The 25950-nt window shown below is 46.5% G+C and overlaps 2 protein-coding genes and 1 long non-coding RNA gene across 7 annotated transcripts; 2 read left to right on the forward strand and 1 right to left on the reverse strand.

The window, feature by feature from the left end:
• Positions 1 to 1338: 1338 nt before the first annotated feature.
• On the forward strand, positions 1339 to 7293 carry LOC127318379 (uncharacterized). Of its 5 annotated transcripts, XR_011755576.1 has the most exons (8): positions 1339 to 1606; positions 1808 to 2084; positions 3471 to 3703; positions 3836 to 3945; positions 4091 to 4171; positions 5963 to 6021; positions 6854 to 6915; positions 7040 to 7293. It is a non-coding gene; the product is annotated as an uncharacterized lncRNA (long non-coding RNA). The 5 variants fall into 5 exon arrangements; XR_011755575.1 differs by lacking the exon at positions 1339 to 1606 and having other exon boundaries at positions 1663 to 2084; XR_011755578.1 differs by lacking the exon at positions 1339 to 1606 and having other exon boundaries at positions 1663 to 2084; positions 3836 to 3933.
• Positions 7294 to 19568: 12275 nt separating this feature from the next.
• On the forward strand, positions 19569 to 22107 carry LOC127318336 (V-type proton ATPase subunit F). The gene is made up of 5 exons (XM_051348806.2): positions 19569 to 19732; positions 19843 to 19914; positions 20389 to 20470; positions 20822 to 20904; positions 21706 to 22107. The coding sequence occupies exons 2-5, from the start codon at positions 19852 to 19854 to the stop codon at positions 21865 to 21867; spliced, it is 390 nt and encodes a 129-aa protein (XP_051204766.1). The 5' UTR covers positions 19569 to 19732; positions 19843 to 19851; the 3' UTR covers positions 21868 to 22107.
• Positions 22108 to 22238: 131 nt separating this feature from the next.
• Positions 22239 to 25717, reverse strand: LOC127318335 (uncharacterized). The gene is made up of 3 exons (XM_051348805.2): positions 24049 to 25717; positions 22883 to 23847; positions 22239 to 22769 (listed from the first exon to the last, which is right to left on the reverse strand). Exons 1-3 carry the CDS (start codon positions 25193 to 25195, stop codon positions 22422 to 22424), a joined length of 2460 nt encoding a protein of 819 aa, XP_051204765.1. The 5' UTR covers positions 25196 to 25717; the 3' UTR covers positions 22239 to 22421.
• Between the last annotated feature and the right edge of the window lie 233 nt (positions 25718 to 25950).

Consider the following 25950-nt stretch of genomic DNA (forward strand, 5'->3'; position numbering starts at 1 on the left):
GACGAACATGCATAGCAACTCACATGATATTCAACAAAGGTGAAATAGTTGATGGCGTCCCCAGAAACATGGTTACCGCTCAACAAGCAACTTATTAAGAAATAAGATACATAAGTACATATTCAATACCACAATAGTTTTTAAGCTATTTTCCCATGAGCTATATATTGCAAAGACAAAGAATGGAATTTTAAAGGTAGCACTCAAGTAATTTACTTTGGAATGGCGGAGAAATACCATGTAGTAGGTAGGTATGGTGGACACAAATGGCATAGTTTTTGGCTCAAGGATTTGGATGCACGAGAAGTAATCCCTCTCAATACAAGGCTTAGGCTAGCAAGGTTGTTTGAAGCAAACACAAGTATGAACCGGTACAGCAAAACTTACATAAGAACATATTGCAAGCATTATAAGACTCTACATTGACTTCCTTGTTGTTCAAACACCTCACCAGAAAATATCTAGACTCTAGAGAGACCAATCATGCAAACTAAATTTTAACAAACTCTATGTAGTTCTTCATTAATAGGTGCAAAGTATATGATGCAAGAGCTTAAACATGATCTATATGAGCACAACAATTGCCAAGTATCAAATTATTCAAGACATTATACCATTTACCACATGTAGCATTTTCCGTTTCCAACCATAATAATGATGAACGAATCAGTTTCAACCTTCGCCATGAACATTAAGAATAAAGCTAAGAACTAATGTGTTCATATGCAACAGCGGAGCGTGTCTCTCTCCCACACAATGAATTCTAGGATCCAATTTTATTCAAACAAAACAAAAACAAAAACAAACAGACGCTCTAAGTAAAGCACATAAGATGTGACGGAATAAAAATATAGTTTCACTAGAGGTGACCTGATAATGTGTCGATGAAGAAGGGGATGCCCACCCCAAGCTTAGATGCTTGAGTCTTCTTGAAATATGCAGGGATGAACCACGAGGGCATCCCCAAGCTTAGAGCTTTCACTCTCCTTGATCATATTGTATCATCCTGCTCTCTTGACCCTTGAAAACTTCCTCCACACCAAACTCGAAACAAGCTTATTAGAGGGTTAGTGCATAATCAAAAATTCACATGTTCAGAGGTGACATAATCATTTTTAACACTTCTGGACATTACACAAAGCTACTGAAAGTTAATGGAATAAAAAAATCCATCAAACATAGCAAAACAGGCAATCTACACTACTTAAAAAGGAGGAACATGTTTCTTATTCTGCCAACTCTCAATACGTCAAACCCTTTGGTCGTCGTGGTCGTACTCCCGTTCCGCACTGTGGACAGCTCCGTTTCACCGGTCCCTAAATCATGCGCCCACCTCGCTCTAATCCCGCCCCATCCCAAACATCTCCCCTGGCGCACGCCCCTCCCCTTCGGTGACTACAGATCCACAGGCGATGGAATCGCCGGCGGCCCGGCGCGGAGGAAGCCCGAGGTCGGCGAGGAGGCGCCGACCGTCCCGTTGTCTTTCTGCAGCAGCTGCCGGTCTCGGCTCCGTCTCGCCCCCAACCAGGAGTCACAATCCCCTCCCCTTTTCCTCTCCATCTCTCCATTCATGGTGCAGTGGCGTCAGATGCAACTGCCTACTCAGGTACATTCTCGCTCCTCTGTCTCTCTCTACATGCCCATCTCTCTACCCATCCTCAATCCCTTGCAACGGCGCGTGTCGGAGGGTATTGCGGTGTTTGCGGACCCGAGGATGAACGGGGATGGCGGCGGCTTCATGAAAGGAGCTGAACATGCGGCGGCCTGAACTCTTCCAAGGGGCTAACCTCCATCTCGTCAATTGCAGGAGCACGACCGGGAGAACCATTTTGGCATCAGTCGGATTGGAGGCGGGAGGTCAAGCTGAACGCGAAGACGTCGGGAGAGGAGAGCAGTGCGGAGGAAGGAGGGCAGAGGCCAAGACCCGGCCAGCAGGACAGCCACCACGCCGCCTTCTTCTCACCTCCGTGACGCCATCCTCCTCTGTGTATTCGCGCCCAGATGTCGAGTCCTCATCAACTCAGCTGCTACTGACTAAGCCTCCAGCTGAAACTATACCTCTGTAGTTGGCGGACGAAACATAGGTAATGCCCACTTGTTCTACTGCCTAAAACTAATATTATCTGTTGTTTCTTCTTGCGTCTTAACTAATTCATTTGAAAGACACATGGTTGGAAGCATGGAAAACGCCTGTCATCTTTTGGTCTCACACATATATACCTTTATATCTGAAACAGTCACCTGATTTTGGGTGAAAATTAGCACACTTAATCTGTGTTGCACAAGTATATGTGATAAGACTTATATATGTGATAAGATGGTGATGATAAGGTCAATTTTGAGCTATTGGGCTGCACTCAGTAAGCTCCTTGATTAGTATGTTAAACACGCTAGAGTTTTCTTGTGCCCCATTCTGTTCTGATATGGTAGTTTCTGCCTGGGGATTTCAAACATCTTATGTACTATTACTATATAAATTGAGAGCTTCAATACAGTAGAGCATTAGGCGCTTGGTAGCACCCAGACCAAGTGGTACACTACTCTCCTCAACTCCATTAACTATGACATTTTTTTAAATGGTAAGAAGAATGGTAAGGGTTAATACATGTCTAGCTCTTTCTGAAAGGTATTTCATTTTTCCAAGACAAATTTAGCAGGTTTCAGATTTTGTGTCTACTAAACACTCCCTTTTTGTGCTTGAATTATTATACAGACACCACATAATGTCTTGTTCGAAGACAACTAATTAAATAAATGTGTGGACTAAACTGTATTTTGTTGGGACCATCCACTGGGATTTTAGACCAGACCACACAGTTAATTGCATGCCAATGCAGTAATATTGGGTGAAGGACAGTGCTTGAAAACAAATTAAAAAAACCTGGACTCACAGAAAGAAGTACATGTGTTTTGGAATCCTTAACATGTAATTGCAATCTGCCAATCTATACGTAAATTTATGTGTCTATTTAAAATTTAGTATTAGCTCATAATCACATGATTTAAGAATGGGAAGTGAAATTTCAGCAAAAGGTAAGACCCTGTTCTGCTTATCATGGCCACAAATAACCTAATTTTGAGAATGATATCGCCCACCCTATGTACAGTCTGTAGTGTTTCGCCCAATTTTGAGAATCAGATCACCCCTCCTATGGCTATCCGTGTAGAGGAACTAAGAAAGGTGAGGCAGAAATGACATCATTTGTTTTTCTCAAAAGCTGAATATGTGTTATGCGTAGTATCTATTTTATTTTGTTACTTTGCCGGTTCTCCATCAGTGCTGATAATGTTGTTGGCTGGTTATATGCTCCATTGTTTTTTACATGCTTCCTTCTTTGATTTCTAGGTGATGGAATTTTCCATCCTCTACTAATTAATGGGTGTTTGTACCTCACTGATCCAATATAACTATATTACTTAGTCGGCAAACACCAAAACTTGGTAATGAGTTTACCTCTTTCATGCACGAGATGGAATCTTATCCATTGGTGGAGGAGCTCGAGAGCTCAGTACAGATCCGCGCAACGTCCCGCACCTCTCAGCCATCAGGCCCAATACGTGTTCCAGTTCAGCTTCATCGCGTCCCAGAGATACGAGACACAGTAAATTTTGGATAAGATAAGATGGTTTCATTTGATCTCAAGAGTATAGAGTATGGACCTGGAATCATTTTGCTCGGACGGGTAGAAGCCTTATACATATGGTTAGTGAAGTTTGATGTTAAGTGCAATTTAGCGACTTCATTGCTTTTTAGTATTTAGTACTACATGGTTACTGAATTTGATGATGGTTCATTCCAAAATTATTCTTAGTTTAAGTTGCCTTTTGTGTGCAGGTTATAGCATGAAATTAGCTGAAGTGGACCAAGATGCACTTTTTGTCTGAGTTGTTCCGCAGGGAAAGCAGTGTTCTCCTCGACGACAACATCAACGGGTGGTTTTTACAGTTGAGTGTTTGATTGAAGTTTTTCACTTATTTTGATTTAGCTGGGCGGGTCATCGGCCGGAGAACACATGATCCGGCACTAAAGTTGATTGTATTTTATTTGTGCTCTCTAAATTAATTGTCTATTTGCTCTGTGATTTGATAGCCATCAGGATCAGTAAGGAGCATCCGGAATTAAAGAACAGATATGGTTACAAGCAAACTCCCTTTCAATCTGAGAACAAAGGTGAATAGCAAAATCTTTGGTTGTGATTCTGTTTGTTAGTCGGCAAGTTGGTAGTAGTAGATTAAGTAGTCAAAATGGTCTACTATATTGCTATATATTGGTTGATGCATGGATCTTTTGATGATAAGAAAAGAAGACATGCCAAAGAAGATCATTTTATTCAAATAGTACAGGAAGTGCTTATTGATGATGAAAATATTTTCATATTTCTCGCTTTCATGGACAACAGATGAGCCTAAGGGTTGTCACTTTGTATCACCTAATTTTGTTGAACAAATCCCTTTGTTAGCATTTAGTTCAATACATTGAAAGGGAGATAATTTTGTTCTTCGACTAAAAATGCATGTTTTGGTTGTTCATATTGCAATAGGATAGCATTCTTCTCAAGATATATTTGTTCTGATATAATTGAATATTCTTGTTTGTGCATGTTCCTTGAAAATAAGTGAACATAAAATTTTCAAACCTATTATCTGAAGTACTTGCTCACCATAGACCAGCCGTAATTTGATCATGCCCATTCCGTTTCAAAAAAAAAAATCATGCCCATTATTTAGTTTCATGCTCCATGATGCATTTTTTACTAGAAAGCCTATTGCAATTTGGTTGTAGCTTGCTTCACATACTTGATGTAAGAGGGACTTATTCTTTAGAATTATTGATGCGTCAAAGTCTGTATCTTTGCTCAGTTGTCGTGTTGGTCACTGCATTAATGCAACATTTAGTTAATATGTTAATATTTTTTTCTCAATGGATCATCTTCAGTTCGCTTCTCAAGCGAAACCACTATACAAAGGCCTAGAGGAAATAACTGATTCATCCTGAGGAAGGTGAGCTCGAAAGTTCAGATTCCTCATGGTTGACGCATCAGATGTGAAAACCCATTCACACTGAACTAATTCAGCTCGAACGTTCAAATTCCGCTTGGTTGATGCATCAAAACCTATCCACCCTCAATACGTGAACTAATTCCATGCCTGCTTATGTTGATAACTCATTGGTAGTTCCACAAGGAATCCGGGGCATCTTAGGAAGCGAATACGGCTAACGTTGCTGCAGTAGGTTCCTCATGTCAGGCTCAGTGATGACACACGTGTGTCTGATGGAGGAAATCTGAGTGCACATTGCATTTCTTGTGACTGTAATATAGTGTAGTCATGATCAAATATATCATTAACGTGAGATGAGATAGTGTCACACAAATATGTATTTCTTGAGTCTTGTTAATACTTATTCTTCATGCAGATAAACATGGTCCAGTCTTTCAGAAGTATAGCAGACTATGACAGTAATGAAAACATTGTTGTTGATTCAGTATTTTGGAACCACATCATCCGTTTCAACACATTTAGTAGAATAAGCATGGACGCATGTTGACAGAAACTCTAAATAGCAGATGATTACTCATTCTGTACAATTTTTCATGCTTCCTTTGTACCATCACATAGATACGCAGATAACCAATGATTTCTAGAGACCATGAGGTATGTGTTTGAGCGTTTCATAGTTGTCTCTTTCATCGGTAGCGAGTAAGTGGTCTGCAGCTTCTCAATTTTGCTTTTCTCAAATGTTCTTTGGTGGTTGCTAGATCCATGCTAGATCAGTATGTGGTTTTTGAAGCCTTAGCTAGCTAATTTGATTTGAAGCAAACATTTCTTTATCCTTCCAAATAGTGCAATTTAGATCTCCAGTTCTCTTCCCTTCTGTTATTTAGATGTTATTTAGAGTAAAAATGTTCCGAACAAAAGTGTTGGCTGTGATCTAAAAAAAGTTTTGTTGTCTCGCTGTCAGGAGCAGACCGTCGCAACCGCTTGCTTCGCCATGAATTTTCCTCTAGATCTGGTCCAAAGGTATACATGCAGCCTCAATTCTTTCCCTGCCAGTTGTTCGTTCTTCATTATACACATGATTTGATTGGGGCGAAACGGCCTGGGTGCTCCCGAAACATTGGTGACAGCTTATTTTACTTAAGTGATCTATTATGCAGCAGCACTTAACTTTTCTTGCGGATATCATACTGGTCTAGCATTTTTTCTTTTCTTTATTGCTACTATATTATTTGGCTGTGACACAAGTGCACCGCCAGTTTATCTTTCGAACGTAAATTAAAGAAGGAATGCAGCATGGATTCTGCTCAAACCATGTTTGAAGCTTTCACATTAGTAGACATTCATGAAATTACACCCAAATGGCCTTTTAGTGGTGCGCTACATCTAGGTTGTTATTGTGCTGAACATTTGCCTTGTATGTCTATCAGGATGGTGACACTTCTCTATTCAGCCGTGTGTTCATTTTATTTTATCTTATGTTTTATTTTATAGAAAAGCTTATTGTGCCGTGCCCGGTGTTAGTGTTATTGCTACGGTTAGCCATGCTAGAGAATTCTCAACCAACAAACTGAACTTTTCCAGCTTTTGTCACTATCCAAACTAAAATGAAACATACTCCCTCCGGTCGGATTTAATTGATGCAGAGGGAGAACTGCGCGTGCGTGTGCTTAGGCAGGTGGGAGCATCGATTTTTTAGGACCGGAGGTAGTAGATATGTTTACTTCCAGTTGGATGCTTGTGTTAAATCCAGTTCATTTCAGTAGGATTCTTTGTAGACAAATTTTTCAAAATTCAGTCATGTTTTCTCCCACTCGTATTTTGGGATGTTGATTAATGTGTTGTTTTTAAATAGGGGAAGTGATGGAGCATGATGCTGAAGAGAACGAATGTGAGAAAGATGGGGATAGCACACAGGTGGCAGATTAATCCATTACATGGTTTGGGACGCTGTATTTGCAATGAATTATTATTTGCATTGAATTGTCATTTTATCATTCTTATTCTATTTTCCATTAGATTGAGAATAAATATTATACAGGGAATAGGTAAGCATCTGAGTTGCTGATAGGAAGGAGAGATAAAAAAAATTGAGCTCAGTTGTATACTTGTATTGATGGGGACAGCCGGCCGACACCAGCGATGGTTGTGGAGGTCGCTGGCCAAGAACTCGTGCTCATGCTCATGGTGGCCGGCACCGTTAAAGTTATTATTATTTTGTTACCTTGATGAAATATGTAACCGTTATTTGAGATAATGAAGTTATCTTCAATAAAACTAATCTAAGTTTGTATTTGGATATATATATATATAGACGGTTATGATATAAGAAATAAAATAGCATAATAAATAATGTTATATTATTATTTTTATGAGTTAGTTTAATTAGAACTGAATTAGAATGTTCCATATGAGCTGAACCATTGGTTTTTGCGCTACAATTAAAAAATACAAGAGGAAAATAGAGTATCCTTTGTGGGTTTTGAACCTTGAAAATTATTTTTGAAAATTGCTTGGTATTCAGACTTGTGAGGCGTGAATGGAAATGTCACAATGATTATTGTTGTCGAAAGTGGGGTGATGATTGCTACAATCCCTCTGAAGCCATTGGCAACAGTTTACTAGAGTTGGAGAAAACATCAGAGCACAGCCGGTGAGTGGCACATTGGCAGCATGTGTGACTACAAATTACAATTTGGATATTGTTGGAGTGAGAAAAATAAGATACACATTATTGGCATAGTGTTAAAAAAGGTGAAATTGAGGGTCTCGTGGAAATGAAAAGAGATGAAAGATGCATCTTTGCTATGTCTTTGAAATGTTCTGCTCTATGAGAAAGAAGAAGCGGAAGGGAGGGATATAGTTTGAGTAACCCAAACGGCCAACTCTTGTGAAAATTTTCGCAGTTAATTTATTTATTAGAATTATATGCTAAAAAGTGGCTTTGTTTGCATATTCTCCACATTGGGATTATTCACGCGCATCATATTTACATGTAGGATAAGTAATAAACTCGAGGTGCCGTGGCAACGCACGGGCATTTGTACTAGTGCGAAATAAAAGGCAGAATCTGTCAAAACAGAACAGTCTGTAAAGATGAATTTTTCTGGGGCACTTAACTTGCTCAGATGAAAATGCTCAAATTGAATGAAAGTTGCGTACATATCTGAGGATCACTCACGTAAATTGGCAGATTTTTCTGAGTTACCTACAGAGAATACTACTCAAATTCGTGACAGCAAGAAATCTGTTTCTGCGCAGTAATCCAAATCTAGTATGAACCTTACTATTAAAGACTTTTCTTGGCACAACAATGCAATAAAATAAAGATAAGGAGAGGTTGCTACAGTAGTAACAACTTCCAAGATTCAAATATAAAATAAAAGTGCAGAAGTAAAATAATGGGTTGTCTCCCATAAGCGCTTTTCTTTAACGCCTTTCAGCTAGGCGCAGAAAGTGTGTATCAAGTGTTATCAAAAGATGAAGCGTTAACATTCTTACGAGGGGCTTTGCGCCTACCCTTCTTACTCTTATTCTTACTCTTTGGTTTAGGGAATATATGACCACATCCAGGTATAGAGGAATTTAGAGTGCCTTTCCCCACATCTATGGTTGCTCCCAAGAGTTTCAGCAGGGATCTTCCAAGTGTGATTTGTCCTGTCCCTACACATTCAATAACGAGATAATCAGTGGATACCGTTCTTCCAAGGAGGGTTGTGAACACTCCTTCAGCTATTCCCTTAGGAATTATAACAGAGTTATCAGTAAGAGTTATTCCTTCTCCACCTTCAGTAAGTCCCCAGAGTGTCAAAGATTCATAAATACTTTCAGACATAAGGCAAAATTCAGTCATAATATCACAACGGGCATTAAAATATTTACCATCAATAGTAACTTTAATAGTAGGGTCCCACATTGAAGGTTCAGAGTTTATTGGAACATAATCAAAATGCTCACGAATCCGACCATACCCTTCTTTTAAGCAAGATACACTTGTCTCAAGAGTGTTCAATCTATTATAAATACTAACAAGAGATGGATCAAAATTATTAGCGGAGCTAGATGATGTAACCAATTTTTTTATGGCATTAAAAGCTTGATCCCCATCGCAGTGAAGGAAATCTCCTCTCACTACAGCATCTAAGGCATATCTATAGCGAAGAGTAAGCCCAAAATAAAAGTTACTAAGAAGCAAACTTAGGGTCATTTTAGGTCCAGTTTTATTATAGGAATCAAAAATTCTAGACCAAGCTTCTTTAAAACTCTCTTCACCACCTTGTTTAAAAGTGAAGATTGATTCCTCAGGTGATAGAGTAACAACTACAGGACAAGTCATGATAATAAAATAAAGTAAATGCAAGTAACTAATTTTTTTGTGTTTTTAATATGGAGAACGCAAACAAGATAATAAATAAAGTAAAACAAGTAACTAATTTTTTTGTATTTTTGATATAATGAGCAAACAAGCAGTAAATAAAGCAAAGTAAAGCAAGACAAAAACAAAGTAAAGAGATTGGAAGTGGAGACTCCCCTTGCAGCGTGTCTTGATCTCCCCGGCAACGGCGCCAGAAAAATGTGCTTGATACGCGTGAAGTACACGTCCGTTGGGAACCCCAAGAGGAAGGTGTGATGCGTACAGCAGCAAGTTTCCCTCAGTAAGAAACCAAGGTTATCGAACCAGTAGGAGTCAAGAAGCACGTGAAGATTGATGGTGGCGGAGTGTAGTGCGGCGCAACACCAGAGATTCCGGCGCCAACGTGGAACCTGCACAACACAATCAAAGTACTTTGCCCCAACGTGATAGTGAGGTTGTCAATCTCACCGGCTTGCTGTAACAAAGGATTAGATGTATAGTGTGGAAGATGATGTTTGCAAAGAACAGTAAGAACAATGTTTGCAGTTGGGCAATTAACAAATAAAGAGGGCATAACAATGCACATACATGTCATGATGAGTAGTGTGAAATTCAATTGGGCATTACGACAAAGTACATAGACCGCTATCCAGCATGCATCTATGCCTAAAAAGTCCACCTTCAGGTTAGCATCCGCACCCCTTCCAGTATTAAGTTGCAAACAACATACAATTGCATTAAGTATGGTGCGTAATGTAATCAACACAAATATCCTTAGATAAAGCATTGATGTTTTATCCCTAGTGGCAACAGCACATCCACAACCTTAGAACTTTCTGTCACTGTCCCAGATTAAATGGAGGCATGAACCCACTATCGAGCATAAATACTCCCTCTTGGAGTTACAAGTATCAACTTGGCCAGAGCCTCTACTAGCAACGGAGAGCATGCAAGATCTTAAACAACACATATATAATAGATTGATAATCAACATAACGTAGTATTCCATATTCATCGGATCCCAACAAACACAACATGTAGCATTACAAATAGATGATCTTGATCATGTTAGGCAGCTCACAAGATCGAACAATGATAGCACATGAGGAGAAGACAACCATCTAGCTACTGCTATAGACCCATAGTCCAGGGGTGAACTACTCACACATCAATCCGGAGGCGATCATGGTGATGAAGAGTCCTCCGGGAGATGATTCCCCTCTCCGGCAGGGTGCCGGAGGCAATCTCCTGAATCCCCCGAGATGGGATTGGCGGCGGCGGCGTCTCTGGAAGGTTTTCTGTATCGTGGCTCTCGGTACTAGGGTTTTCTCGACGAAGGCTTTTTATAGGCGGAAGGGCAGAGTCGGAGGGCTGACGAGGGGCCCACACAACAGGGCGGCGAGGCCAAGGCGCGGGCCCCTCCTTGGCCGCGCCGCCTTAGTGTGGCGCCACCTCGTGGCCCCACTTCGTATCCCCTTCGGTCTTCTGGAAGCTTCGTGGAAATATAAGACCCTGGGCGTTGATTTCGTCCAATTCCGAGAATATTTCCTTTGTAGGATTTCTGAAACCAAAAATAGCAGAAAACAACAACTGGCTCTTCGGCATCTTGTCAATAGGTTAGTGCCGGAAAATGCATAAATATGACATAAAGTGTGTATAAAACATGTGATTATCATCAATAAAGTAGCATGGAACATAAGAAATTATAGATACGTTTGAGACGTATCAAGACTCTTGGGTAGAATCTAAGAAATGGGAGATTGGTGATGGAGATCCCAACTAGAACTTGGATGAGATAGGTGGTAGCCTTGAATCATCCATGAAGAGCAGAAATCCCTCAAGAGTGTCTTGATACAAAGAACATAGTTCTAGGGAGACAAAGCTCAAAGTAGTTTAAGCCTAAATCTTGTCTAAACCTAATTGAGGTGGGGGATGGGATACATATAGCCCCAGATTCGTCCAAGCGGTAACTTAGTCATTTGCACAGAATAAACATAGCCATAGGATGCAAATAGACGGCCCAGATGAAGTTGACTTAGGAGGGGCCGACAGTGCCGGCGTGCTCGGGGCGACAGTGTCGGCCCTGGCTTCTTCAGGCGATTCGGCCGGCAGTGCCGGCTGGCTCTAGGCTGCAGTGCCGGTGGAGGCCGGCAGTGCCGGTGAAGTTGGGCCGACAGTGTCGGGGTGCGCCCACCGGCAGTGCCGGCCAGGTCGGGGCGGCAGTGCCGGCCTTGTGGTGGCCGGCGGCTGGAGCTCTTCTCCTTCTTCTTCTTCTTCTTCTTCTTCTTCTTCTTCTTCTTCTTCTTCTTCTTCTTCTTCTTCTTTGGTCTTCCCTTCTTGTTCATGAGCAACGAGGCTTCTTCCCCTTCGGATCCTTGACAAGATTGGTACCTAGAGACACATAGTATATAGGTATGAGGTAGCAATCCGTCCAAGGTTATGTCGAGTTCAAGTGTAGAAAGGAGTGAATTCACCTTATCATGTATGGCTTGCACTTGGGCTCGAGTCCTTGGCTCACTTGGGGAATAAGTTGGCCATGATGTAGTGTCATCCGTGAGCGGGGCTGCATCAATGTTGGTCCTGTTGATGGCCATCTTCCAGCCACCGCTTCTCGGCAGGCGCATGTCCGGCGTCACTAGGTATCGCACGCCGTACAACACCCAAGCTTGGGCGATGGTGAGGCTGCCACGACCGAATCTTTTGGCGCCTACTGGACATGGTTTGAGTGTGGGACTAATGGTTTGGAGTCGGCGGGAAGGCATATACTGCTTTTATACAGCGGCAGCAACCGAAGCGGAAGGGAGAGGTTGGTCGCAATGAACTTCGGTGCGGATGGCCACACAGCCATGTGGGATGCAACCCTTCACTTTGCCGCCTGGGGAAAGGACACGGGCTCACTAGGAAAGCTGTGCGGCAATAAGGTCGCCTGACCAGAGGTAGGCAGCAGGTTTAAACCCCGCATGCATTCCTCTGCGACGCTCACGATGCTGGCCCACCACACGCGACGCAGGATTTCGTTCTGTCCGGCGTCCCCGGAGCGTTCCATGTGTAGCGGGAACGGATTCGGGACGTCGGACACCGTATTGGACCGCGTCGGATAGAAAATGGCTTTGTGGCGCGAGTAGGGAGGTCAAACGTCGAGTGTGCTTCAAATTCTGTTGAGGGACACTTTAATGGACACGGCTGGAGATGCTCTTACCTGCTGGGAAACGATCTAGGCATGGAGCTTGGAAAGCTAGTTGCCGGACGGGGCAGCCGACGACCACGCGTTGAAACTCTGCCAGAGCATCTCTAGCAGAGCCCTTATTCTTCCGAACCGAAAAAAGTGAGTTCAGTCTCCCGAAAAACAAAAAGCGAGCATTTTTTAGCGTGGCGCAAAACATCACCCGTATTCAGAACCGAAAAACATCGATTTCAAAATTTGCCGGTAAAGTGATCATCGCAAACAAGTAGTAGAACTGAAATTCAAACATATTTAGGCATAATTCGATAGATACGATCGATAGATACAATGCATTTGAGGTGGTCGTCGGCGACCACCTCCAAAACTAAATTAATTTCGCCGGCGGTGACCTACTATGCGCACCGCGGAGGACTATGCCGGCGGCGGCCTACTCGGAGTCGAGGTCGGCGACCTCCTGCTTCACGCGGCGGATGACCGCCTCCTTCTGCGCGGCCTCGTACTCGCGCACGACACAGACGGCTTCCGCTTCCTCGTGGCGAAAGCGCGCGCGCGCCTCGACGGCGGAGATGACGGCCACCTGCTGCACCGCCATCGCCTCCTCGTTGTCGTTGAGGAAGAAGTCCCCGGACTGCAATTGGAGGGTGCGCACCGACACCTTCTCCTCCAGCACCTCCTCCTCCTCCTCCTCGTCGCTGCTGTCCGAGACGGGCCGCCACAGCGCACGGTCGGACGCGGCCGAGGACGACCCCTTGCCACTATTTGCATAGCGCGCAAGCGTCCCCGGCGGCGTCAGACCCCAGTTGGTCCAGCGCCGCGCGCTCCGCTTCCGAGCGCCTTCGCTGCGGTTCCATTTGCGCCGCTCGGCCTCGTACTAGAAGACGGTGGGGTGCGGCGGAGAGTTGCTCCCGCCAATCCGCCCGCCTCCCCTGCCTCCGCTGTTCTCCCCGGCCATGCGGTCACGCTGGTGGTGGAGAGAGAGGAGAAGCGGCGGCGGTGCCTCCGCGATTGCTCGCTGGAAGTCCAACCGTGCATGCGACGGAGGGAGTAGGGTTTTGGAACCCTACTCCCCTCCGCGGCCTCTATATATACGTGTCGCCGGTCCAGTTTCTCGAGCTTCCAAACTTCTGATATGGGTCGACCCACCGATTCGAGTGTTGTTCTGCGTCACTTTCGGCCCGAACCCGTAAATCCGCCGGAAGAATTCAGTTCCGGCGGATTTACGGCCTCTGTTAGAGATGCTCTCACCTAGGTGTGGCGTCCAGCCGGAGCCGATGGGACATACGGTTCTGAATGGATGTGAATTAGCAATACGAGGCATTGGTCGACGGAAGGCAGTGGACAGTGAGAGGCTCGCTGGCGGGGAGTGGTTCGGCAGCTTCTAGAGGAAGGAGTCCTGGAGGATGCTGACATGGGTATACCCTTCGGGTACCTATTATTAGTATACCTGGATCGGCTCGGCCCAATATGGAGAAGGCCTAACAAGGCAATCCGAAGAAGTAGTCGACTAGGACTCTTGTAAAACCCTAGGCTGGTTGCATATATAAAGCTAGCCAGGGCACCCGAAATAGGGAGGCTAACAGATAGACAACATATAGACAACATAGCTCCGCTACGGCGGCACCCTGTAAAGATACTTGTGCTCATATACTGGATTGCTAGCAGCACGTAGGGATCCTCCACCGAGGGGACCCGAAGCTGGGTACGTCGTGTGCCTAATCTCGCTCCCGGAATCTCCATCGTCGCTCTCTCCCGAAACCCAAGTCTACAATACGTAGGCATTGGCGAGGTGATCCATCGTCAATTGGCGCCGACCGTGGGGACAGCGACGACTGGATTTCGTTATCCGGACGAGATCCTTGTCATATTCAAAGGCTTGATCGCTTCCGTCAATCTACATCAGCAAACAGGCTGCAGGCGGCGACGCGCCGATCTACGTGAACGAAGCATCTGTGGCGCTCCATGCAATGGATCTCATTCGAAGAAGATACAGTCGGCAACAACGAAACATATCGGGACTGTTTCCGCATGTAGGGCTCCGCGCAAGATGGAGAAAAAATTCAGATCGCATCTGTCAAATCGGTGCAGTTTTTGTTTTTTGCGTCGACGGCAGGCATCGCAGTGGTTGACCAAGCTTAGGCCAAAATCACCCTCGGTCTTCACCTTGGACCGTTCCAACGCTGCTAGCAGATACCCATGCCACCCATGCCGTTAAAGAAAGGAAAGATCAATCAGCCGCACGAGAGATACGCGGCCAGGAGACAGGAGCACATGGTTTCCTCGAGGGAAGTGCACGCACACATGCACCCATCATTTATGTCCACGCTCACGGAATTCTTCTCTATACGATCTCATATCTCTCTTCTTACAATTTCGTTTTTCTTTGTTGATTGTTCTATTCAGAGCTAACCTCTTGTGCGATGGGTAAGATTAGATTGAAAATCTAGCTGGTGGTTCATCTACTTCACAGCGCATCCAACAAGATTTTCATCCGCCGTACGGACCAAGTCGAAGACCAACACTTTGCTAAATCCGCGTCATCCGCTGCACAACATGCTGCTACATTGACAATATCCGTTACAAAAATATCAGGTGCTATATTTCTAATTAATTACTACTTGCAAAATTTATTTGGCCAAACATATTCGGCTCGAGCTATTATTTGCGCCTGAGCTTGCGCATTGCAATATAACTGCAGATCGCAATAAAACTTCGACTTCGACTGCTGCGTCGATCCCGTTCGCTATGGCGCTCACTACGCTTGGGGGCTCATCCATTGAGGATCCGCCACATCTACTACGTCCACCACATGACTTGCTTCCACGTCGGTTTCACCGCAACCGATAAAAAAGCTAAGTGTTCCTCTTCCGAGAGTCAATTATTATTTACTATCGCCACACCCGAATACTCGGGGGCTACATCATTACATCATTAGAGAAAACTTCACCTAACACTGGAGCTGTACCATTACTTCATTACCACAAATATATTCGGTTACTTGGTGAATTTTTTTCAGCTCTGGATATATCTTCTCCGGCTCAGTGGAATTATTTTCTCCGGTTCAGTGAAATTATTATTTTCGGCTCAATGGAATTATTTTCTTCGACTTAGTGGATTTATCTTCTTCAGAACAGTGGATTTATCTTCTTCGGCTTGCTGGTTTGTTTCTCTTCGGGTTATTATTGGTTCACTCTTATACAATATTACCCGATGCGTTTCCGGGACAATGGATTCATCTTCTATGGTTATTACTGGATTATTCGAGTCAATGGATTCATCTTCTATGATATCAGCGGATTCATCTTCTATGATTATTACTGGATTCTTCGGGCCAATGGATTCATCCTCTATGATATCGACGGATTTATCTTCAATATATGCTCTATATTTAATGGCGTAATCTTCAATATGGATTCATCTCAAATACTTCATCTGGGATTCATCTTCGTATATTATTGTCTATGGCTTCATCCTAAATGGCTTTACCAAATATGATGCCGCGACTCCATCAACTTATTTTGACGTCACGCCTAACGCTCGGGGGCTCGACAACGATTTCGCCTCGGGTCACGACTGCGACACAACAATCATGACATCACCTCAGCAACGCTCGGGGGCTCGGCTATTTCTTCATCAACAATTTCGCGGCATCCACTTTTACTATTTGGTGGTTTCTACTTTGGCTAGATTTCTTATCTACACTCGAAGACTTTATCATGCATCGACTTCGTCGTGTCCAAAAAGCTAAGTGTTCTTTTATTTTGCACAAAGTTGATTATCGTTTACTTTCGTCGCACCCGACACTTGGGGGCTGTGCGGCATATATTCACTTTACATATCATCGAATCTGAGCATCCGACACCGCATGCGAAAAAGAGAGTCAAGGGAAAGATAGAAAAAGTTTGTTTATTTGTGCAGGAGAAAACAAAATTCAAAGTATATAAGAGAGAACCCGACGAAATCGTCTACAGGGAGAACTCGACGAAACTGTCATCAAGAAAAAATAGGTCCCGAAGAATTATCCTCAAGCAGGTCCCGAAGAATTATCTTCAAGAAGATCCCGAAAAATTATCCTCAAGGAGGTCCCAAAAATTATCCTCAAGGAGGACCCGAAGAATTATCTTCAAGGAGGACTCGAAGAATTTTCCTCAGGGAGGACCCGAAGAATTATCCTCAGGGAGGACCCGAAGAATTGTCCTCAAAGAATACCCGAAGAAATTTTCCTGAAGGAGGAACTTGACGAAATTTTCATCAAGGAGGAACCCAAAAAAAACAAAAAAAGGTGGACAAATCTTCGGGTCCATTGACTCGTCATATTGTTCCGAGCAAGAGCATCGGTGATGTACCCGACAATATAGAATAACCAATATATTCAGCTGTCTCATCAAGCCCGAGAGAAAAATAGAAGAACCCGCAAAATGGGTCATTGCATCAGTCGAACAAGGCACTTGACAAAATATTCTCAGAGCGCCAAAGTTGCGAATAATCTCTGAATGCCGCAAAACTCTGCGAAGGTAAGACCCCGGGATCCGTCCTGTGTGGCGTGGCATCGCCAAAGACTGCGCTCTGCTACTTTTTTCCACATCAACAGATGTGAAGAAATATCCCGGCGGACGCGCTGTGGACCCGATAACATTACTGGAATTCGGATCATGGTAAGTCCTTAAGCGGCACGTGACGAATTACGCCAGGTCCCGAGATCATGTCCAGGGACGTGATCTTGAAGTAGGTTCTTGCGGGATTGCCACAAGAGCGCTTAATCGGTACTGATCCGTCAGATGAACCAGCCCCATTTACCATTATCCCTGAACAACATAGATAGCAACGGCCTGGAGTCAATAAAACGAGGGGCTGCGCCCGGAGATATAGTCAAGTTCTTTATCGAGTAGTACAACTTGAGTCTATGCCCAGGTGCAAGCACCTGCCCATAGGCTCGGGGGCTACTCTTATCGAGAGTATTGTTCACCCTCCAGATAAGATACAAGAAAGAGGAAAAATTGTGGTGTCGATTAAAAGCAAGTTGAGCCTACACCCAAGTGCAAACATTTGGCTGTAGCCTCGGGGGCTACTCCCATCGGGAGCGCTGGTCGCGCACCCGATAGAAAAATAACTTCGACAGCATTTACGACAATCAAGCTTTGTAGACTCAACTCGATTCTACGATTCGAGTGGAGCCTACTCCCATCGGGAGCCCATGGATTTCATCAAGTCCTCCAGAAATATAGTTAAGTTCTTCATCGAGTAGTACAACTTGAGTCTATGCCGAATTGCTAGCTCTTGCCCATAGACTCGGGGGCTACTCCCATCGGGAGCGCTGCCGCGCACCCGATAGAAAATAATTTCGAGACATCATCTACGCTACACATGATCTATAACATGGACCTCGCCTTGCATTTCTTCGACGACGGAGATGATAATGCTTGGAGTCTCTACGCAAGTCTTCGACTTCCCTAGACACTCGGGGGCTACTGACATGGGTATACCCTTCGGGTACCCATTATTAGTATACCTGGATCGACTCGGCCTAATATGGAGAAGGCCTAACAAGGCAACTCGAAGAAGTAGTCGACTAGGACTCTTGTAAAACCCTAGGCTAGTTGCATATATAAAGCTAGCCAGGGCACCCGAAATAGGGAGGCTAACAGATAGACAACATATAGACAACATAGCTCCGCTACGGCGGCACCCTGTAAAGATACTTGTGCTCATATACTGGATTGCTAGCAGCACGTAGGGATCCTCCACCGAGGGGACCCGAAGCTGGGTACGTCGTGTGCCTAATCTCGCTCCCGGAATCTCCATCGTCACTCTCTCCCGAAACCCAAGTCTACAATACGTAGGCATTGGCGAGGTGATCCCTCGTCAGATGCGCTTCATGGCTGCGCCCCGCCGGGAGCTCGCCGCCGTCGGGAAGGAAAGTCGCTCTCGACATCGCCGTATCGCGTGGGACTCATTTCCCCCCTCTCCCCTCTCCCTCCGTCCGCTCCACCTTGAGAGTCTCCTGTCACCTCCCGGCTCCTCCCTCCCTCTTCTCCGGCGGCTCCGCCGGCTGGAGGCGGCGGGAGGGAGGAGGCAGGTCTGTATATAGTAGATCTAGGTCTAGTAGTAGTGTTCGGGCTTTGTCCCGGTTTGGCGTTATGCCGATGTAGACTCGGTGGCCATGGCTTGTGGGTAGCTCATGGCGGCCGGAGGAGATTCTACCCCAGTTCGTCAAGCTCCAGAGGAAGGAGCTGATGGCGAGCAGTGGTGCTGCTCTTCCCTCCACAAGAGTCAATAAAGCCCTGGACTGCATCTTGTTTCTGATCTGTGCAACATCTCCCTCTTCTCCGGCCGGCCATGGTGGCGAGGGGAGAGGGCGTGGAGGTGATGCGTCAGTTTGGAAAGCTTGGTGGCAGCAGGGAGATGTGAAGCTTCTGCAGCGGAAGCTACCAAGCGTCGGCGAGCTGCGCCGCCGCTATCTTTGGCCGAGGGGACCGCTCCGCGCCTCTGGAGCTCTTGCTCCAGATCTTCGATTTGGAGTTCACCAGCGTCAGGCATGGCTTGCCGGCGCTATCTTCGGCGTTCTGAGCCACTCCAAGCTGGCTACTTCGTCGGCTATCTATCCTCTGCGTGAGGATTTCCCTCGACCCCGCTCCAGGAAGCAACACCATCGACGCCCCAAGTGGCAAAGTCCCGGGCGGCGACGATGGTGGGGTCTCTGACCGGCGGCAGCGACTGAGGACTCGATCGTGTTTCTGCAACTTCTTTCAGGGTCCTGGTTATAATATTCAAGGTCTGCTTTTCATCTTCTTTTTCTTAGAGGGTCTGCTTGTAAAATGTACCGACGTTTGACTAAATGAAACTTCATGACCCTTCGGGGTCTCTCCTGTTCAAAAAAAAAACATCGCCGTATCGGTAGACCCGACAAATTGCGTACGGGACAACAGGGATTATGTGGACCCCGGGTTAATTTTACACTAGCAAGGGTGTAAAATGAAAACGTGCCGACGTACACGTCACGTACCATGACGACTCCAATTCCCGTGGACGTGGTTGCCTGCCCCGATCCGATCTCCGTCGTTGCCAAGCAACCCACGTTCATCCGGCCCTCCCCTGCCCGGACTCCGCCTCCCCACCCCCATATTTTTCTCCCGGATCTCCCACTCCTATTCCTCTCCCGCCTGGATCTCCTCCTCTGATTCTGCGATCTCCGCCTCAAGGTTCGATCCGATTGAAATTCCTATTCTCCTGTTCAACACGGATTTGCTTACCAAATTTGCCCCCTTTTCTTTTGTTAATCGATTTCTTGCATCTGTTTGGCTCTTCACAGGAAGCAGTAATGGCGGGGAGGGGTAATATCGCGGCGAACAACTCCGCACTCATCGCCATCATCGCTGATGAGGTGATCTTATCCCCCCTTTTGACCGACCGTAATGTTGCTTGAGCTTCTCCATTAATAATTGAGCGTCTGGTGGATCCCGAGCAGTAACTAGATAGCTAGGAGTTAGCAGTGCCTTTTCCCTGCCCCGGTAATCATAGTTCTGGGCAAATCTTTAGCTATCCCGGTCCGTGGCAGGTGATGGTAGACGGTGATATAGCCTTGTTGGGGCGTGGTAATGTAGATCCCCTAGCAAGGACGATTCGTTGGTACATTGATTGAATTAAGCATTGTTTTTGAAGCCATTGATTTAAGCATTGATCCGTAAGTCTTTGTGGTTACGAAATAGATCACGGTTTTCCATCATACAGAAAACAGAATTTGATTTCTTACTGTAAATGCCAATTTGTTGTACTCCAGAATTTGACAACTCGAAAATATTGTGATGATGATCGATGATATATTACCAATTGACATTGGGCTTTGTTATTTTTGCAGGACACTGTTACTGGCTTCTTGATGGCTGGAGTTGGCAATGTTGATCTGCGCAAGAAAACAAACTACCTTCTTGTGGATAACAGTACTATCCTCAACTTGCTACATAACGTATTATTAGACAGCAATTGGCATAAGATCTCCGTACAAAATCTTATCTCTTGGCTATGAAATTATCTTGAATGATTGCCAACAGAATGTTTCAAGTATATTGTTCTACTCATTCTGTTAGACAAAGGCAAAACTTTTATTCATTGTTGTTATAGGAGATAGCTATACTGGTTCATGTATTTTAAACAATCTAAAATGTCACTTCTACTCCTGAGTCCTGTCAAATAACTCCATTATCATGTCTTCCTCTATTTCATATTTTTGTTACATCCACTGATCCTGGGCACTCGAATAAATACTTTTTTGTGTGTGTTTTATGTCACAGAAACGACAGTGAAACAGATTGAAGACGCATTTAAAGAGTTCACTGCCAGGGATGACATTGCCATTGTGCTCATCAGCCAATATGTAAGTGAACCATTGTTTTGAATGCACATTATTTGTTTTCTATACAGAATCAACAAATCTCTTGGTTGTCTGAATCTTGTAAAGTATGTCAACCTAAACAAAAAGAAAAGGAATTGGAGGGGTGGTCACGATTTTTTGTAGCTAATTAGTCCTGATTACTTTCCCTAGACTCAGCTCCTTTGGCTGTAAACAAAATGAATGAGGCTCTTGTAACTCGGAAGGTCCTATAGTAGTAGATTTATGGGTGTGACTATTTCTCAGTCGACTGAGAACTAATTTCGTGCTCAGTTAGATGATATCATCAAATTTCAGTTACAACTCATTTTGCAACTCATAGCTGGCACGAATCATGATGCAAATCAAATGGTGTAAGACTTGACTAAGCACGAAGTTAGTTCTCAGCTAGCCGAGAACTAAGAAATCCCTAGATTTATAGCTGTATAAGTAGAATATGAAGTGGACTTTTAAACTACTGTTAGTTTCTCGTGCCCTCATTAGCTTTGTCATCTCAGTTAAGAATATATGCCGTTAGACTTGATTTGGATACCAATTTCTAGCCTTATCATGTGTCACCTACTCCTCAAATAAACCTCTGTTGCAACTCATAAAAATCAAATAGATTGTATGCAGCAGTGCATGAGTGTCCTATTCCGCATAACCTTACAAAACGGTCTAAAAGCATTTAGGGAACCATTTAGAACATTAGCAGCACCAGATGCAGATGTGTGTTTTGTACATATTGATCCAACTAACCTTATGAGAGGATATAATAGCTTCTTACATCTTTTTGCTATGTTACAGATTGCGAACATGATAAGATTTTTGGTGGATAGCTACAACAAGCCAATCCCTGCTATATTGGAAATCCCATCCAAGGACCATCCCTATGACCCAGCAAGTGATTCGGTCCTTTCCCGTGTGAAGTATCTTTTTTCTTCCGACTCTTCTGCTGATAGGCGTTGAATAGCGACCTTGACAATCCCAAACCTTTTGGTTGGAGCCTTGCTGTACTACTTGTTCTATGTATCTGTATTAAATTATTATTCATACCAACCTGTTGCGGGCATGAGCAAAGACGAGAAGGAATAAGGAGTAAACAATTTGGATTGGACCTGCGGGTGAATGTAATAAGTTTGTATTTGCGGAATATGCTGTTGCCCATCATTTTTTTCATTTGTGAAGCAGAGAAAGTAATTTGCAATCTGTGGTATGCTTGTCAAGTGGTATGCTTCGCTGTAATAGACTTGATTCTGAGTGTACATGTGCTCAGTGCAAATCCAAAAGATAGTTCATCCTGAAACATCAACAATCTAAAGCTCGGTGCGATAACTGCGTCGGATAACATGATGATTTGTTTGTCATTTCAAAATGTGCAGCCAAACTCGCCTGCTGGTTCTCAACCATTGCATTTTTTTTTTCAACATATGCTTCTGCTAGCAGGCTCCAGCTCAACGTGCACACAACACCACGCTACTCAAAGGCGACAGGCCGACAGTCGACGTTTGATACACCAGAATTCAGAATGTGGTGTGTAGGATGCCATGGAAGGTGAGCGTGCCCTCGAGATCCCCTATGATCCGGGCGATCCGCACCTCGAGTCCCCTCTGCACGTCCCGAAGCAGCGCCCCAACAACGTCCATGAACCTCGCCGTGTCAACGCCATCGCCTCCGTCGCTGATGCCGCCGCCGGCCACGGCAGCGCGGGCGAGGGTGGTGGCGATCCTGGACTGCATCTCCAGCAGCTTCTGTCCCGTGGCCACCATGTAGCGCTGCAGCTGGAACGTCTCCTCCAGGAAGCGCGCCAGCGCCACGTTCTGCTCCCTGTCGCCCTCCCGCCCCCTTCCACAGCTCCTCTTGCTCTCCTCCTGCAGCATCCAGCAACCACTTGTATTGTCAAGTAATTGAAAATGTACGTATGATCCAGGAATCAATTGAGGAAAACACACAGGCAACATGTGCAGCACCGATCGATCGTTACCATTCTCGAGCAGATGCCCTCGATCTTGTCCTCGAGCGACTGGTACCGCTTGACGTGCTTGCTCACGAAGGAGATCATCAGCTGGTAGCTCCTCGGGTCCTGCCTGCCGCCGCTGCCATTGGCCTCGCTGCTCGTCGTCGCTCCTTCCTTCCCTCCTTCAGCAGCAGCAGCAGCAGCATCGGCGGCGAGCTTCTCCAGCACGAGCTGCTGCTGCTTGAGCCTCTTGATCTTGTAGGAGACCGCGAGAGCGTGGATGTCCACCCTGCAAGCAGAGGCCTTGTGCTCTGGAGCTTCAGAGCGCGCTTCGTCAGAACTGGCACTGGCGGCGCTGCTGCTGCTGGGTCGCGCGCGCTTCTTTCCTGCATCGGTGCAGGCCTCCTTCTCCTCCTCGATCTCAGAACGGCATGACTGATCCGTCGGAACCCGACGGCCTTCGTCGATCGATCTTCTCGCCGCCGCATAGGTGTCATTGATCAGAACCGAGGACTCGTTCGGTTCGATGATCTCATTGCCCTCTACATGGTTTGCCTCTCTGGAATCTGTTAACTGCTGGATCTTTACCGGCGAACAATGCTCGGAGGAGTTTCTGCTGCCTTCTTCATAGTCGGCGACGGTAGGAGAAAACGGCTCCGACGAGTCGAGGGCCTCCGACCGGAACGCTACGAGCTCCTCCTTAAGCGACGTGTTCTCGTTCTCCCTGTCCAGAAGCAGCGCTTCCATGCCGGCGCCGTGCTGCTCGTTCTGCGACAGCCTCACCTCCAGCTCCTGGATCCGGCACCGGAGCCGGGCCGCCTCGGCGTCCATGCTCACGGCGCGCCACCGGAACGCCTCCAGCTTCTCGTCCTTGAGCCTCATCTGCTCCGTGAAGGCCTCCAGCTCCGCGCTGTGCCGCTGCCTGATCATGCTCGTGTACTTGCCGGTCTCCATGTGGAACCACTCCTGCAGGTCCTTGTACTCCTCTACAACTGCGTTCCGGACATCATCAGAAATCAAACAGGCAAAAGATGGTTACGGTGTTAATTACTCAATTATTTGCTTAACTACAGTGAAACTTTAGTAGTACGTGCTATTGAATTCGAGCAGATTCACTACTCGATGCTCGAATCTTCAAGCAATTTCTCTGAAGAAAATACGGAATATAGGAAAGAAAAACCTCTGGGACATACCGGGCTTGTCGTCTACATTGCTGCCATAGCAATCAACGACAGTGGTCAGCTCCTTGGTCACCGGCGCCAGCCGGCCATTCTTGCCCTCCTCCACATGGTCAACGAACAGTATCTTGGCGTCGGGAGCGTCAGGGGCCATCCTGTCGGAGCACCCCGTGTGGTCCACCGCGGCGCAGCGCTGCGCCGACGACCTGGAGGATCCCCTCCGGTGCCGGGACTCCCACATCTTCCGCCACCGCTCCGCCTCAAGCTCCGCCTGCTTCCTTCTGGCCTTGCACATCTTCACCTCCCGCACCAGCATCTCCCTGTCCTCCATGTCGATCTTGGACTTGCGCAGCATCGCGGAGAGGATCTTGTCCTTGTGCTCCGCGTCCCGCCGCAAACGCGCCGCCTCCAGGGAGAGCTCCGCGGCCGTCGCCACGGCCTCGTCGCGGCGCTCCAGCGCGGCCTCGAGCTCCGCGTCCGCCAAGTCCGCGCGGCGCGCGGCGCGGGCCAGCTCAGCCTCCAGCTGCCTCTGCGCGGACGCGAGCTCCACGTACGACGCCTTGTGCCTCTTCACGTCGGCGGCGTGCTCCAGCGCCACCTTCCTTGCGCGCTCCCGCAGCTCCTCCGCCGCCTGCTCCGACGCCCTCAGCCTCTCCTGGGCCTCCTCGCGCCTCCTGGCCTCCTGCTCCGTGGCCTCGCGCCGCTGGTCCTCCAGCCGCCGCGCCAGCGCCGCCGTGGCCTCGTCGTGCTTGACCTCGCGAGCGCGAGCCGCCGCGACGACGGCCTGGACCTGCCGGCGCAGCGACTTGCGCTCCGCGAACCACCGCTGCTCGTGCGCCGCGAAGATGCCCGCCACCTTCTCGTTGGCCCTGGCGTCCTCCGCCCTCCTCCGCCGGAGCTCCTCCACCTGGAGCTCCAGCTCGCCGATCTTCCCCTGCAGAGCGGCCTCCCTCGCGCGGGACCACCGGCACTGCCGCTGCCTCGCTCCAAGATCGCAGCCGCCGGCGTCCTTGCTCGGTGCCACGCGCCGCAGAGCGGCGAGGGCGCAGGAAAGGCCGAAGTAGGCGGCGGCTTGGTGCTGCTGCAGCGCGGTCCCGGAAAGCGAGGGCGGCGCGCCAGCCGCCATGGCCGTGCTGCACTTCCCCTGCCGCTCTTGCTTCATGATCGAGTAGTAGAAGTGCCAGTGTGTACCACAATCACAATCGATACCACAACCACTAAGCTAACGAGCGTAGGGTTGAAGCATTGTCACATCTATATATGATGGCGATTTGAGTGGCCGGCCAATGTACAGAGCGAGCGTAATTAGCAGGCGGCGCCATCATCGGCCGGCATGATTGGCGAACGGGCCGGGGAGATTAGGAAGAAGGGATGGGGCCTTTGCACTGGCACTGGCAGCAGCAGTTGCGATTTCCTTTGGTGCTACTGCTACTACATGAGTTGAAGGAGGACTGAAAAGGATGGATGAGAAAGCTGTCGCCGGTACGGGCAGGCAGGCAGTCAGTCAATGAGTGAGTGAGTGCAGAGGTGGGTTCCAAATGGAGGCAGATGGAATGTACTCTCTCAGCTTAACTTGCGGTTTGCCTGTCTAGTGGATAACAGCAGGGAATACTTGACTACTTGTACTACCACCGATGGTCCTCTCTTCAGTTATTTATTTGTTTCGCTATCGGGAATGGATCATCTGATATCTGATTCATCTTACATGTACATTTCTTTTCATCTAGCACTGCCAAACTAAACAAGTATATTAGTATTACTTTTATCTATCAATCTGGATGGAACAAATATTTTCATATTAACAAATTATGAAACTCAAGAGGGTGCATTGGCGCAGAGCAAACCCTAGCCACCATCACGCCATCCACTTCCCCCGCCCAACCTAAGAGCATCTCCAGGCGCATCCCCCAAACGACG

This window comes from Lolium perenne, chromosome 3 (genome assembly GCF_019359855.2).
Source record: "Lolium perenne isolate Kyuss_39 chromosome 3, Kyuss_2.0, whole genome shotgun sequence".
In the NCBI taxonomy this organism is placed as follows: Eukaryota; Viridiplantae; Streptophyta; class Magnoliopsida; order Poales; family Poaceae; genus Lolium; species Lolium perenne.